The sequence below is a fragment of the Hoplias malabaricus genome, chromosome 2 (assembly GCF_029633855.1).
Source record: "Hoplias malabaricus isolate fHopMal1 chromosome 2, fHopMal1.hap1, whole genome shotgun sequence".
Classification (NCBI taxonomy): domain Eukaryota; kingdom Metazoa; phylum Chordata; class Actinopteri; order Characiformes; family Erythrinidae; genus Hoplias; species Hoplias malabaricus.
Window position 1 is genome coordinate 72733245 of NC_089801.1, and position 16248 is coordinate 72749492.

The 16248-nt window shown below is 38.8% G+C and overlaps 2 protein-coding genes across 2 annotated transcripts; one reads left to right on the plus strand and one right to left on the minus strand.

Annotated features, from left to right (window-relative positions):
* Nucleotides 1-511: 511 nt before the first annotated feature.
* On the minus strand, nucleotides 512-5369 carry LOC136687133 (toll-like receptor 13). The gene is made up of 2 exons (XM_066661398.1): nucleotides 5281-5369; nucleotides 512-4273 (listed from the first exon to the last, which is right to left on the minus strand). Exon 2 carries the CDS (start codon nucleotides 4130-4132, stop codon nucleotides 1280-1282), a length of 2853 nt encoding a protein of 950 aa, XP_066517495.1. The 5' UTR covers nucleotides 4133-4273; nucleotides 5281-5369; the 3' UTR covers nucleotides 512-1279.
* A 5526-nt stretch (nucleotides 5370-10895) lies between these two features.
* On the plus strand, nucleotides 10896-15547 carry LOC136687136 (toll-like receptor 13). Its single transcript, XM_066661401.1, has 2 exons — nucleotides 10896-11007; nucleotides 11971-15547. The coding sequence occupies exon 2, from the start codon at nucleotides 12051-12053 to the stop codon at nucleotides 14934-14936; it is 2886 nt and encodes a 961-aa protein (XP_066517498.1). The 5' UTR covers nucleotides 10896-11007; nucleotides 11971-12050; the 3' UTR covers nucleotides 14937-15547.
* The last annotated feature ends 701 nt before the right edge of the window (nucleotides 15548-16248 follow it).

The following is a 16248-nucleotide window of genomic DNA, read 5'->3' on the forward strand; positions in this document are numbered from 1 at the left end:
TTTTTCTTTTTGTTCAGGAGAAATGGTAGGGACATCAATTCTGTTAATAATTTGCCCACCAATGTTTTTGGACTTCAGGGGATTCAAACTTATATAGATTACAGTAATAGTTTTAAAGTGTTGCTAATCGTTCAGGGTTTGGTAGTTAATTTACCAGTATCATCTTGAGGTTGGGCAATAGATTTGGATTTTAACTGTTGGGCCAAATGTCTTCTAGCCTTTTCTCCATGTCCATTAGAAAAAGCCCAGAGACTGAAGATTAAGTTGTTGCTTGATGTGTAGAGAGTAACAATATGTCTAAATGTGAAAGGAAATTGAGTATCAGGTGTGATTAGTCTATAATCAGTTGAGTTATAGCAGTTACAGTAAGTTGTTGTAGAAATGGTAGCTGAAGGTGTAGGGAGCTTGTAAAGACCTTTCATTCATCATTCATAATTGCTTATTTTTTTGAGTAGAACCTGGCTACTTTATTGTGTCACACAAAGGTATGGAGTTGGAGGCTAATGCTGAGACAAGTATGAATTTATTAAACACAATAAAGCCACCAAACACGGGCTAAACACAATCATTAGGGGTTAAGAGACATTCACAATGTGTGACAAAACAGAACTAAACACACTGAGCATACTGTATATAGGGCAACATAAGTGTTTGCACCTGTGGGACAGTCACATGAGAGTCTGATACTCACAGGTGCTGGGCAAATCTAAGGTAACTCAATGAGAACACCTGACTACTGAATAAACTAAGAGCAAAACACAGGGTACAGTACATAGACAAAAAAGATCCTGACATTAAACGTGTCACAATTTTTTGGAATGTGTTGCAGTAAATTATATATGACCATATATTTTTCAAAAAACATTCAAATTTCTCAATTTTAGCATTTGAAATACTGTCTTTGTACTATTTTCAGTTAAATATAGGTTTTACGTGATTTGTACACACAGCGAATATGAAAAAAAAAACCTTTCTGAATATGGGGCTTGTGCTATCTTACAAAACTTTTAGAGAATAAAAAAGTTACAGCAAATTTACATGGGGCTGTTATTCATACATCACCCTTGTTGATCATTATTATTATTTCTTTAACAAGAATGGGAAAAACACATAATATGGTCGCTCCAAATTAGAATCTGTCCCAGATTAGAGAAGTCAAATTTAAATTCAGTCACTTGTTTTTGGGAGTTCTGTAATGACATTTCCTTTTAATACGGCATGTGACAAGAGCTAAATCCTTCTTTGAGAAATGGTTTCTATTTGTAAATCTTGAATATTCTCAGATCCCCTTTAACCCAGAAAAAATATAATTTTCTTCTTCAGATGTCCCTTTGGTCTCTAGTGCCACTCTCAGTTTCTGCCAGAAACATCGAGTGTCCTCTCCTGGTTTGGGCCAGCTGAGGTAGGTGCGCTTCTTAATTAGCTTTCTCATCCTGTAATATGGAGATAACTGATGGGCTGGAATATTCTCCAGAAACACCATGATGAGAACATCGTTCTTTTCATCAAAGAGTCGCAAACTGGCCACCTGGATTTCTCTGGAACACCACTCGCTCTCCAGGTAGCGACGACTGATAACACAGATTGTCTTTCGGCTGCTGTAAATCCCATCTATAATGTTTTCCATGATGGGTTTGCCAGGCTGAAAGTCCCTGTGGTGCAAGCATAATCTCCAGCCCTGTTCTTCTTCCAGCTGCGGTAAGAGTTTACTCATAACCCACAATTCATCATTGGTGTTGTAGGAAATGAAAGCATCGTACCGGATATCACTTGACCGTTCCTTCCTCTGCTGTTTGCTGTCATAAAGCAATGCAAGAAGGCGATAGTAGGCATAGACCACTTGCCATTTCAAGAAATGGTAGAGGACAGAGCCAAGCATTATCAGAATAATTAAAATGGAAGTTGAAATGAAAGAGAAAAATCCTATATCCACAATGCAGGACTCGTACTGAAGATCCATAAGTTTATTTCCCCTGAGTTTTGATGGGTAATTGCATGTTAAGTGGTCTGCATTTAAAACTTGTGTGTCATTGTTTGTCTTTGCCCAGTCGACAAACCAGGCATTGCTGCAGTCACAACTGAATGTGTTTCCCTGTAGGTCGATGTACATTAAATTGCTGAATAATGTAATCATGGTTTCATTGAGGACTACCAGTGCATTCTTGCTGATCTGCAAGTACCGAATTTCTGTGAGGTTTGCTTGCACAAGGAAGTCCAAAGACTGCAGACCAGTAGACGACATGGAGAGCCTTTCCAGTCTTTGGAGGTGTGTAAACAATTCTGGGGACACCGGTGTTAATTCATTTCTGCTGAGGTCCAGGTGCCGCAGTCTTGGGCAATATGAAAATGTTGTGGGGTCAATTTGGTTTAGGTTAAGATTTCCTGCCATGAATACCTGTAAAGATGTAAGTCCTTTCAAAAGGTTTGAAGGAATACTTATCATCCCTCTGTGGCCTTGGCTGTGAATTTCTAGAGTCTCCAAAGACTTTAAATTTGTAAATGGTGGTTCGCTGAGTTCGACCTGGTTTGAATACGAGAGGTAATTTCTGTTCAGTAAGAGAGTTTTCAAGTTTCCAAGTCCCGAAAAAACAAAAATATCTAACGAACCCTGAGTGATTTTGTTTGATTGCAGGTTAAGCACCTTTAGGTTCCTCAGTCCCTCAAAGGCCCCTTGGTCTATTTTAATTATTTGATTATCATTTAAAAGCAAGTGTGTAAGAGAATTTAAATCCCCATAATTTCCTTTATGAATAGAATTCAGCTTGTTTTGTGATAAATCCAGAAACTCTAGTTTTGGAAGGCAACCTTTAAAATAGGTTGTTATGAAATTCAGCCTGCTAGAGCTAATAATCAGAGTTTTCAAATTATTAAGGTTTTGGAATGTGCAACTTTTAATCACAGTCAGAGGATTTCTGTAAATTTTGAGAGTGTGTAAAAGTGTCAAGTTTTTAAAATCTGAACAGATTAATTGATCAATGCTATTGTAACTTAGATCTAGTATCCCCAGGGAAGACAGATTCCCAATAGCAGTTGGAACACTGTTCAGTTTGTTTTTGGACAGGTTCAGACTTTTAAGCTTTCTCATTGCGCTAAACGCTAGGTTTGTGATGTTGCTGAGGTGGTTTTCAGACAAGTCCAATGTTAGAAGAGCAGTGCAGTATTTTAGTTCCTCCTCAGATATGGATTCCATTCGGTTGTTCTGTAAATGTAGAGTTTTCAGTGTGCTGATTTGGCAGGAAGCCTTAATTAGTACCTCCACGGTTTGCTCTCTAAACTGGTTCAGTCTGACATTAGTCAAAGAAGTATTAAAGGTCTGCAGCACGGATGTGTTCGGTATCCCAGTCAAATTTAGGGTACTGACATTTTTAAGGTAGTTTGCATCCTGCACATCCCATGTCATATTTCCAATACTGAATGCCAGGCTTAAAGATTCAAGGTAGGGAAAAATATCTTCTGTGATTCTGAAAACTTGCAAAGGATTCTGAGACAGATCCAGGACTTTTAGTTTTAAGGGTGCATTTGAAATCTGAGACGATTGAAAAGATGCAAATTCATTTTGTCCTATGTGCAGCTCTTGAAGTTTGGGCAAATGAAAGAGAGCTTGAGTTTCGTATATACAGGATAAATGATTACCAGATAGATTCAACATAACCAGACTGGAAAGAGGAGTAAAGACAGAGGCAACAATATTTGTAATTTGATTTTCATCCAATCGCAGCATGGTGAGGTTGAACAAGTTTTCAAATGATCCTTCCGAGATGCCTGTGAGATTATTGGAGGCTAAATTCAAATCCTGTAAGGCCGACAAGCTCCTGAAAGCCCCTACCTCAATATCCAGGATTTGATTGTGTGACACATTCAGGTGTCTAAGCTTGCTGAGGTGGATTAAATCCCTGTTGTTTATGCCTTGTAACCGATTGTTGGAGAGGTCAAGTGCTTCAGTTTGTTCAGGCACATGAAGAGGTATGGCATGAAGTTCCCTCTTATTACATGAAGCTATTAAATTCACAGGGTGCTTTAGAGAGCCTATGATATGGCAGTTGTTCACAAAAAATCCATTAACAGGTTGTAAAAGTACAAAGTAAGGTAGTAATAACAGCAGACTTGTACAGAATGATGGCAGAACTTCCATGATTTTGAGTTATAGATATTTAGAATAGAGGATCATCGTCTTTACATCATTGTCTTTTAAAGTCTTGCAATTTCCAGCAGAAGTGGCTGATATGGTGCTTCTAGGTTAATTTGGTTAGCATCCATTTCAACATCATTTGACCTAGAAACAGAGGAAAATAAGACTGAACTGAGACAATTTGTTTTTTTGTTTTAGACTTTTTAGACATTGGGGCTTTGTAAATACATAGACCGGTTTTGAGGACGCAAACAGATTTGATGTAAAAATAAAGAACATTATATGGCTATAGGCACATGATTCACCACTCTCCACCATTTTAAAAGACTGAGAATGTAAACCTACACAGTGGACCTGACACATTGACCATTGAGTTTAGATACAAGGTTGATATGTCCTAATAAAATGACAAGACATTATACAAGGAAACTGATAATGTGCTCCTTAATAAGTGTGCAATAGTGAATTCAGTCCAAACAAAATGTCAGCCTCCAGTTTAGGCCTATGGATCTATGAAAATACAAATGACCAGTAGAATAAGAATGCTGGTATAGCCCCCATTTACCACCGATACAGAACATTACTGTCCATTATGTTCGACTGTGACTAATACTGTTTGATCACAAAAATAGAACAGGTACAAATTATTTTACTTGACAGACAGAGTGTAATGTTTGCTCTGCAATTTAAGACTCTTTGTGACATGATGCTTTCTGGGCAACCCAGCACTGGACAGTTATTTATTTGTTAGAAGCATGTTAGGCTGGCTTCGAATGCTGGAACATTTATGGAGCAGTAAGTCAAACTGCCAGTAATGTAATAACATTATTGTAGTCTACACATCATGGACAAGAAAGAATAACTTGTAGTAAATAACTTGTCTGTGAAAATACACTCCTGTTATTATATTTTAATTCAGTCTAGTGAGTTAGATATTTCCTCCCACAAAATCAATTAAACATATCATAAGTGATAATGTATTATATGTTGAAATTCTATTTACAATAACAACAGCAAAAATTATTTTACATTTTATAGCTCAAACTTGCTATTGATTACATTCTTATAACATTGATGTACCTTCTCTAAAGAGTTTACAAGCAGTATAGATATTTGATATTTGATTATAATATTTCAGAATAAGAACTTACCCAGATATCTTTTGAGGAAAAAGACAAACAGGATTAAAGCATCGGTACTTGAAACTAGAGTTTAAATAACACACCCTGATACCAGTGTCAGCTCTGTGTGATAAACTATCGTCTCTTTGAGGAAGTGTAATGTTTAAATACAGAACTAACCAAGAAAAAAAAAACAACGAATTCCTTTGTGTTTAAATGTGTTTTGTAATCAGGTAATACAAAAATGGTAAAAGAATGTCTAGAGAGAATATGCACATTTTAGGGTTGTTCATTATGTGTATTTGAAAATGTAAAATATTTTTAAAAGAGCAAACATTATTACTAGGAGAAATGTGAACTTAAATGTGTCCATGTTGTTAGATTTATTTGGCTATTTCTGACCTGTACATATAAAAGGCATTGCTTTGTTTTTATTTCATTACAGATCAGTCATAAACTGGGCTTGGTATGATCGTGAATAGGTATGTATTTCATTTCATTCATTCATTCATTGTCTAGTTCAGGGCTCTGGTATCACTCACACATTTACACCTAAGGACACTTCTGAGTGTGTTTTTGAGCTGTGGGAGGAAACCTGAGCACCCAGAAACCGGGGAGAACACACCTAATCATATTTTAAAAACATAGAATATCACAGGAGTGTTGCTGCCAGACAGTTCAAGGGTCACAGTCAGATTCACAGATGATTCTGTCACGTAGTGGGGTTTAGGGGAGTATCAGGGTGGTCAGAGATAAATGGGAATATAGATAATTGCTAGAGACACAACAAGGGAACTAAACAAAGAGGCTGGAAAACTAAACAAAGGGGCTAAACACAAGGGCTAGAACGCTAAACACAAGGGCTAAACAAGATGGCTAAACATAGCAGAACACAAAGAAACTAAACAAGAACTAAACAGAGCAGGCTGAACACTTAACAAAGAGGCTAAACACAAAGGCTATAAACATAGAACCAGAACTTAGCAAGACCATGACCCACAAACATAAATACAACCACAATGACTCACAAACAGGAAACACTGACCTGGACTATAAAAAGACAACACAAACAAGAAACACCTGGGACAGACAACGAGGGGGCAGGAACACTAAGGAGGCACAAGACGGAGGAGCGAAGGCAGAGACAAGCAAGACAGGAACAAAACAAAGAACCATGTGTTTAAAAACATGACAGACAAAGGAAACAATGATACACAGACAGCAGGAAAACAGTAGACAGGGCTATACATGACAGATAACAGATGAGGTGTGTTATCTCTGTGTCTGCATGGGGGTTTCCTCTGGGTGCTCTTTTCTTCTTTCACAATCAAAAAATACATGTTGCTAGAAAGATTGGTAGGCGGCACGGTGGCGCAGCAGGTAGTGTCGCAGTCACACAGCTCCAGGGACCTGGAGGATGTGGATTCAATTCCTGCTCTGGGTGACTGTCTGTGAGGAGTGTGGTGTGTTCTCCCTGTGTCCGCGTGGGTTTCCTCCGGGTGCTCCGGTTTCCTCCCACAGTCCAAAAACACACGTTGGTAGGTGGATTGGTGACTCAAAAGTCTCCGTAGGTTTGAGTGAATGTGTGAGTGTGTGAGTGAATGTGTGTGTGTCTGTGTTGCCCTGTGAAGGATTGGCGCCCAGGGTGTATTCCCGCCTTGCGCCCAATGATTCCAGGTAGGCTCTGGACCCACCGCGACCCTGAACTGGATAAGAGGTTACAGATAATGAATGAATGAATGAATAGAAAGATTGGTGATGCCAGATTATCACATGGTTCAAGACATGAGAATCCAAACAGTGCTTACTTTAAACTGCTGTTTACACACTGGGTAGTTTAACGTGAACGAGGGAGAACACTAACTGCTCAGATCTGCCATTTTAACTAACAGATGCCTATGTTAGCTAGCCTTGTGCTGAGGGATGAGGTGGACAGGGAGTGGCATCATTCTATCTTCTCTAAGAGAACAAGGTCAACTTAACCTGAGTAATGCGGAGGTATCCAGCAATCCAATAACGACAGGACAAAGGCTTAGGCCATGTTCACATGTATTTGGATATTTTTAAAAACGATTTTGACATCACTGCAATCGCAACTTCAACAGTGTCTTTCCACTGGGATAAACTTAGTTAAGGGTTTTAGGACAAGTTCATATTTGGTTAAGGTTATGGAGGCAGGTAGAGATATGGTTAAAATGGAAAAATATATTCATTTTGTCAACTCTGTTGACACATGCTCCGAAATCCTTGTCATGGATAACAACCATGTAATCCCTGGTCCATCTCCCAATGATGATAAACTAACATTTATTACTAGTTCTAGTTCTATACCTCATTGACTCTGAATAAAACATGGGTTTACCTGCAATAGATATATTTATCAAACAATTATATTCAAGGTAATTTTCAATGAGCACCTTATTTAGGGTGCACTAATGTTGGTAATTGCAAGTGGGATTTAAATCACCATGTACTATTCTGCCTTTTGAAATACTATACCCCTTATTATATTTCCCACTGTGATGCTTGAGGGTTTCATGTTAAAGCTTGAATGACCTCAGTTGTTAGTAAATTATTTGTCAATATCCATCAGTTGTCTGTCAATACCATCAGGTGAAGGTTTTTATCTTTTATTTTTAATTAAATGTGTTACTATTTGTTCAATGTACTGCCTATATATTTAAAACACCGGTTGAACTACATGGTGGCACAGTGGAGCAGCAGGTAATGTCTCTGTCACAGCTCCAGGGTCGTGGAGGTTGTGGGTTCAAGTCCATCTCCGGGTGACTGTCTGTGAGGAGTGTGGTGTGTTCTCCCTGTGTCTGCGTGGGTTTCCTCCGGGTGACTGTCTGTGAGGAGTGTGGTGTGTTCTCCCTGTGGCTGCGTGGGTTTCCTCCGGGTGACTGTCTGTGAGGAGTGTGGTGTGTTCTCCCTGTGTTTTCGTGGGTTTCCTCCGGGTGACTGTCTGTGAGGAGTGTGGTGTGTGTTCTCCCTGTGTCTGCGTGGGTTTCCTACGGGTTACTGTCTGTGAGGAGTGTGGTGTGTTCTCCCTGTGTCTGCGTGGGTTTCCTCTGGGTGACTGTCTGTGAGGAGTGTGGTGTGTTCTCCCTGTGTCCGCGTGGGTTTCCTCCCAAGCTCCAAAAACACACGTTGGTAGGTGGATTGGTGACACGAAAGTGTCCGTAGGTGTGAGTGTGTGTGTTACCCTGGCGCCCCCTCCAGTGTGTGCCCCTACCTTGTGCCCAGCGAATCCAGGTAGGCTCTGGACTCACCGTGACCCTGTATTGGATAAGCGCTTACAGACAATGAGTTGATGTACATGTTTTGATGTCTTCTGTGCATAAGAATATTGATTATATGCGCTTAATATTAAAAATAAATATAAAGAAATATATAATTTAACAGTTGAGTTTTTCAAAATAGTTTAAAATCTGAACAAAATATATGTAATGATTTTTTAAATTTAATTCTGCTACATTACACAATTATTATTTACCTGAGGACTTTACAGCCTTTATGCATTGATTTAAATAAAATAGCATGCTTTTGGGTGTATTTGACAAGTTATGAAGTAAATAAATGTCAGTTTTCATAAAACTTATTAATAAGAACACCTGTTCCCTGAGACCTTCATCTATAAATATATCCATTTTATATTAATGTAGTGTTTTAAAAAATCGTATTCCCTTATCTCAAGAAGCAGTGTGAATTCACCATATAGGAAACGAGGAGCTATTTGTATTTCAGTCAGAAACAGACATGCAGTTACATCAGCGTTATCAAAAAGCTCAATTTTGCCCGTAAACATGACATCACTGAGTTTTTGAAAATCTAGTTTTTAAAAACCTTAGTTGTCAGTGACCTAAAATACTGTGTTTGTGTGGATGGGAGGCTAGAACGCAGACAAAAACATCTGTTTTTAAAAATATGTGGATACGTGTGGATAGGCTTTGGACAGTTGTGCCAATTGGGAACCAAATTTTTAGACGTACCCTTTCTTATCATGGGAGGTTAATCCGACACTCAGAGAAAAGGTTTCAGACCAAACACACACACAAAAAAAATTGTATCACATCCATGGGCGTAGCACATGTCCCAACAAGTCAGCTGCAGTTACTTCCCTGTATGTGAGTTCATGCACATAAACACACGGTAAACATTCAAAAGGAGAGGAAAGTCAATAATATACAGGACAATGGCGACAGTTGGAGCACCGAGGTGGTTGGCAGCCCCCTGCTCTTGTTGTGTGTATTCACTGCCCCAGTGTTTGTGAATAATTGCTCACTAGTGTGTGTTTGTGTGTTCACTACACGAATGGGTCAAATCCAGACACTAATACAAAAACATCATATCAGTGTGACTTTTGTGCTAAGAATGATCCACCACTCAAATAATACCAGATCAGTGGTGGGGGTCATGTCTTTTGAAAAATAGGGTGAAAGGAGGCTGACAAAATAATGCAGAGGTACAGATAGACAGTTTTCCAAAAAAAAAAATAATTTTTTTATATTTTATTGTTCTGTGTGTTGGGCGGCACGGTGGTGCAGCAGGTAGTGTCACTGTCACAGCTCCAGGGTCGTGGAGGTTGTGAGTTCGAGTCCAGCTCCGGGTGACTGTCTGTGAAGACTGTGGTGTGTTTCCCTGTGTCTGCGTGGGTTTCCTCTGGGTGACTGTCTGTGAGGAGTGTGGTGTGTTCTCTCTGTGTCTGCGTGGGTTTCCTCCGGGTGACTGTCTGTGAGGAGTGTGGTGTGTTCTCCCTGTGTCTGCGTGGGTTTCCTCCGGGTGACTGTCTGTGAGGAGTGTGGTGTGTTCTCCCTGTGTCTGCGTGGGTTTCCTCCGGGTGACTGTCTGTGAGGAGTGTGGTGTGTTCTCCCTGTGTTCGCGTGGGTTTCCTCCGGGTGACTGTCTGTGAGGAGTGTGGTGTGTTCTCCCTGTGTCTGCGTGGGTTTCCTCCGGGTGTTCCGGTTTCCTCCCACAGTCCAAAAACACATTTTGGTAGGTAGATTGGCAACTCAAACATGTCCGTAGGTGTGAGTGTGTGAGTGAATGTGTGAGTGTGTGTGTGTTGCCGTGTGAAGGACTGGTGACCCCTCCAGGGTGTGTTCCTGCCTTGCGCCCAATGATTCCAGGTAGGCTCTGGACCCACCGCGACCCTGACCTGGATAAGGGTTACAGATAAGTGTAGGCAGTTGGCCTTATCCGATTGAGCTTGGTTTACATGTAGTGTCACCACAGGATCCACACGTAGGTTTAAAATGTTTACTGAGAAAAAACTATTGTCTTACAAAAAATAAATACAAATACTTAAAAAATATTCACCACAAGTACACTTATAAGTGGTAAGCTATGCTACGGTCAAAAGCTGTGTGCTCCATTTTTTCCACAAATGCTTAACTGCCCTCGCCCCTTAGTGAGAAAAACAATCTAGAGCATTCCTAATACATTTCTTAAAGGGCTAGTACACAATTACACTTTCAGAGCAGTTAATAATAAAGAAATTATATATAAAAAAGAAAAAGTGTTTCATATATTTCTACAAAAAAGACAAAGAAATAAACAAATCAAATATTACAAAACAAAATACACTCAGAACTGTCCTTTTGGCTCCTATGTTGTGTCGCAAGGTCTTATTGTTATGCATGTTTTAGGAACTGAAACATCTACATTTATAAACACAGAAGCTTCCGAGGACATCAGTGGCCAGAATTCTGTTTTAAACAGTGAGCTTCATGTTAGCAAATCTTCAAATCTTCAAAGGTAAGATATTTTGGCTTCTTTCATTTATTGAATTATGCTATATATATATAGTGTGGAATTATTCTGTGGGATTATTGTGAGACAATGTCAGTACAGTGTAGAATTTAATACTGTACAAATATTTTACACCACATACACTATGCTCTAGAGATGTATTGAAGACACACTGATATAAAAGATGTGCTTATGCAAAACATGTCATATTACTGTAAACAATTTTTGAACCGCTAGTCATTATTATATCATTCTGACTACTATGTGTTGTTAGCTAAATACAAAATAAAGAGTATTTATATAAAATTTAGTGCTGATGTTTTTTGGCTTTGATTTCTGTTAAATATGTTTATTGGTTCATTCCATATGTTTGAAAAAATAAAAGCCATTTTGACTGCATATTAAACAAAGAAATGCTATTCTGACTTAATACACATTACAGTGATCCCTCGTTTTTCGTGGGGGATGCGTTCCAAGACCACCCGCGAAAAACGAATTTCTGTGAAGTAGAGGAAAGATATTTTTAAATGTATTTAACGGGTATTTGGACTTTTAAAACCCTCCCTGTTACTGTTAACAACCCACCCTTTACATTAAACAGTCGTTCTATAATGTTTTTCAGCTGGAACTACATGTGATATCCCACCAGTTTCTTTAATAGAGTCATTCCTAAGCTGTGATTTAGCGTCAGTACATTTCACTCGGATGTGGACATGAACAATACATGTACTGTACGTAAGAAATACATTTTTCCTAGATTTTCCCTCAATATCCGCGTTATAGCAGACATAAGCCCCCTGAAAAAACCTGCGAAGTAGCGAATCCGCGAAAGATGAACCGCAAAGTAGCGAGGGATTACTGTAGTGTCTCCTAAACTGTTTTTATCACTTGTAGTTTTAAGGATGCACAGCTGCAGTTTTCATAGTTTGAGTATTGCTGATCTTTGTGTATTTCTGGTCATTTAATTAGATCACACAAAGACGACAAACCCAACCAGGACAAGCAAGATTTCCAGGAACTAAAGATATCATCTTAATCTCCAACCAGTAATGAACGGACCATGTAATAATCAAAACACAAAAATGCAACCTAAATCCAGAAACATCTGCCAAAAACACAGTATGGCTGCTTTAATATTGGTGGCCTTTTATCTCCATGTTACTGTGGTCTATGGGTACTTTGTAAAAAATTGTAACATAAAGGGATCTCTAAAATCACCAGACAATTTGAAGGCACTTTGTAACAAGAGAACTCTTAATACAGTACCAGAGGACCTACCCTGCCAGACAAGGGTGCTGGACATTTCCCAAAATAAGATATCAAAGATTGCATACCATGATTTGGCACATCTACCTCGTCTCACAAACCTGAACGTGTCACACAATCTGCTTCATAAAGTGGAAGATGGGGCTTTGAGCAGACTCTGGGCATTGCAAGAACTGAATCTTGCTTTCAACAGATTAACCACTATCCAAGGAGGATTCTTCCAAGATTTGTTCAATCTCACAGTGTTGCGTCTGAACAACAACATCATCAACTACATAAATGCTTCTGCGTTTGTTCCTCTTAAAAGCTTGATTATGATCAATATTTCTAGAAACCATCTGCTCAGTATACGACAACTGCAATCTCTTTTCATATTGCCAAACCTTGAGAGTGTGTACGCTGCTAGCAATGGATTTCCCACTTTTCAAACCTGGGAAATATCAAATACATCTCTAAACCTGAAAGTTCTAGACTTGTCCCACAACCCTTTGCAGGTCTTTAGTATCACAACAGATGTTGTCCCTATTCTTGAGTTTATAGACGTGGCTTTTGTAAACAGAACCTTAAAATGGGATGTGCAGGACAAAAGATACCTCAGAAATGTGAAAAGGCTTAACTTCACTGGATCAAAAATGCTTACAGAGGACATTACAGCAGTGATTCAAATGGTCAACTCATCCCTGTTGAATGTGAGAATTGAACACTTGGGAAGAAGTAGAGTAAGACCATTAATTAAAGTTGCATGTCTGAGTAGCTCATTGACAGTTCTTCGCTTGGAAGGCAACGACATCACTTCTGTTTCAGACCAGGATTTCAAATTTTGCAAACGGCTGACTACACTTGACATAAGTACAAACAATCTCTTGAACCTATCAGCACTTGCATTTTCATCGATGGAAAATATCAGTAGTTTGGATATGTACAGTAACAAGTTAAAAAATGTTCCTACGGCCATTAAAAATCTTTCCACATTGGAGTTCCTAGACCTGAGCTATAATGACATAAAGGTGATACGATGCTTAGACTTAGCAAAACTTACAAATTTACAAAGACTTCACATTTACAGAAATCCTTTAATTTCTCTGGAACAGTGTGCTTTTCAAAACTTGAACAACCTAAAAGAGATAATGATTGGTTCAGATGTAGCCACCGTAGAACCTTTCAGGACAGGACTTCAGAACTTAGAAATGCTTGATATGGCCAGGAATAAGCTCAGTTCTATTTATAAAGGGCATTTTCAGTGTTTGGTGTCACTGACATACTTATACTTGCAAGATAACCAGATAACCCATATAGAACCAGGTGCATTTCAAGGATTGCAGAATCTCATTTTACTTGACCTGCAATCAAACCGGATCACCCAGGCTTCAATACAGGCTTCTGTTTTCTCTGGACTTCCGAGGTTAAAGCATCTTTTTCTAAACAACAACTACATATCTTACCCAACCCAAAAGAGTCTGGTAGAGCCACCTTTTGCATCTCTACAAAAGTTAGATTCTCTGGCAATCCACAGTCAAGGAATGGGGAATATTCCTACCAACTTTTTCAAAGGACTGACCTTTTTACATGTGCTCTGGGCTGGAAGTCTCAGCATAAAGTCTATAGACCCTCAGACATTTATGTACACACCAAAATTACAGATTTTGGACCTGAGCAAAAATGAGTTGACCACCCTATCTCCAAAGATATTTAAGCCACTCAAAAAACTCTACAGGCTTGTCATGGTCAAGACTAGCTTACAATCATTTGATTTTCTTGATCAAGCAAATCTTACTGAAATCAAAATGTTGTTTTTAAGACAAAATGCAATAACAGTCATCAACAAGACTGTCATTGAATTCCTTTCCGAATTAATATATCTTGACCTTGAACACAATGGTTTTTTGTGTGACTGCAGCAATGCCTGGTTTATTAACTGGACAATAAAAAACCAAGATACGCAGGTTCTAAATGCAGACACGTTTAAGTGCAATTACCCAATAGGCTTCAAAGGGAAAATCCTTCTGGATCTTGATGTAAAGTCATGCAGTTTGGATGTGGGATTCTTCTTTTTTGTCTCTACTACTTCTTTGGTTCTTTTGACACTTTTGGGCTCTTTTCTCTACCACTTTTTGAAATGGCAGGTTGTCTTCACTTACTATCTATTCCTGGCCTTTCTCTATGACAGCAAACATCAAAGAAAGCAAAAGACAAATGATTTCCAGTATGATGCTTTTATATCATACAACACCCATGATGAACTGTGGGTTATGAGAGAGCTGTTACCCCAACTGGAAAGTCAACAGGGTTGGAGGTTGTGTTTGCATCACAGAGACTTTCAACCTGGCAAACCCATCTTGGATAACATTGTGGATGGCATCTATGGCAGTCGAAAGACAATCTGTGTAATTAGCCGTCACTACCTGGAGAGTGAGTGGTGTTCCAGTGAAATCCAAGTGGCCAGTTTCCGACTATTTGACGAGAAGAAAGATGTTTTAATCATGGTCTTCCTGGAAGATATTCCAGCTCATCAGTTGTCTCCATATCACAGGATGAGGAGCCTTATCAAAAGACGTACCTACCTTAGCTGGCCCAAACCAGGAGAAGACAAGAGAGTCTTCTGGCAGAAAATGGAAAGGGCCCTGGAGATCAGGGAAAATTCAAAGGAGAGGAACTTTCCTCAGTGTTAGACAGCCTTCTGCCTTAGGGTAGAGATATACTTGCTGTTAACTATGCGTTCGCTAATGCATCACGGCTGCCTCATACATGCCTTAGTTGCATAGGTTGTGCACATCCCCAGAATATAAAATGCTTTTTTAACACTGCCCCTACCGTTTAAGGTGCAGCACATGCGTAAATGGTGGGGTAGTGTGGGTGATCAGCAACATGACAATGCTGGAAAGTTTTGAAGAAATCTGTGTCAGAGTGGAGTCCGCAACTACCCGCATTGTTCTCTGGTCTGCCCTCTAGTGGAAGCATCAAGTTAGAAGCTTAGCACATAGGCAAGTATGTGAACAGTCATGTTCACGACGTAGATGTTGGTCTACGTGAATGCATGGCCAAACAGAAAGTATATCTCTACCCTTAGAGCGATGTGACAATACAATGCCTTAAATATGGTGGACTGAGCTACATACAGTGGCTGTAACATTTGTGCCAAATACATTCAATGTGTAGACTTGTGTAGACTTGCTAAATTCTACTCCAGCTGAAATTAAGATTAATATCAATCAACCTTGGTGGAATTATATACTTAATATAATTGTAATCATTTCTGAATGATGTTAAAAGTATTTTTCAGGAAGACAAATATAGATTTACAATTTTCCAAAGTAAACGGAATAACTTCACCAAGTTCATTAATAGTTAAATGATTCAAGTGTGTAAATATCTTTCTAAATTTTGTTTTAATTTCTAAAGAAACGTTCCAGATTTGCAATGTGCCTTATGCAATTACATTATATTATGTTACTGTTGTTATGTCTGTTTTACAAATTACATTAAATCAAAGTTTGTGCTGAAAATATGGCTAAACCATGAAGGAATATTTGTTATTCTCATTTTTCAATCTCTATGTATGATTTAATTAATGCATATTTATTTGTTTTTGAGCCACATATGTTTCATCAATTGGTTTTTCTATTGTGTTTTCAAAAGTACGTAAATTAAAGAGACTATTTATCTCTATTGAAGCAAAACAAAATCCAAAACACCTGAACATCCTTTTCAGAATATTCTTAAAATATTTATTGTTAAGTAATTGCCTTTCTTATTGTATCTCCTCTTCCAAATAAATTGAACATGCTGTATATGTCGTCAGGTTTTACTGAGTTCAGTGCTTACCTTAGTGAGGTTACGGCAGGCGGGCTTGCTGCCCACACAGACTGTGCCCATATGCTGGCTTTGATAGCCAGACTAGTTAACTTTTTTTGTATAACCAGGGAAGAGCATGTACAAACACACAGGCATTTATTGAACATTAAACATTTTAAGAACATTCTC

Excerpts from the sequence above, each read along its gene's own strand:
- LOC136687133 (XM_066661398.1), bottom strand. The coding sequence starts at position 4,132 with ATGGAAGTTCTGCCATCATTCTGTACAAGTCTGCTGTTATTACTACCT.
- LOC136687136 (XM_066661401.1), top strand. The coding sequence starts at position 12,051 with ATGAACGGACCATGTAATAATCAAAACACAAAAATGCAACCTAAATCC.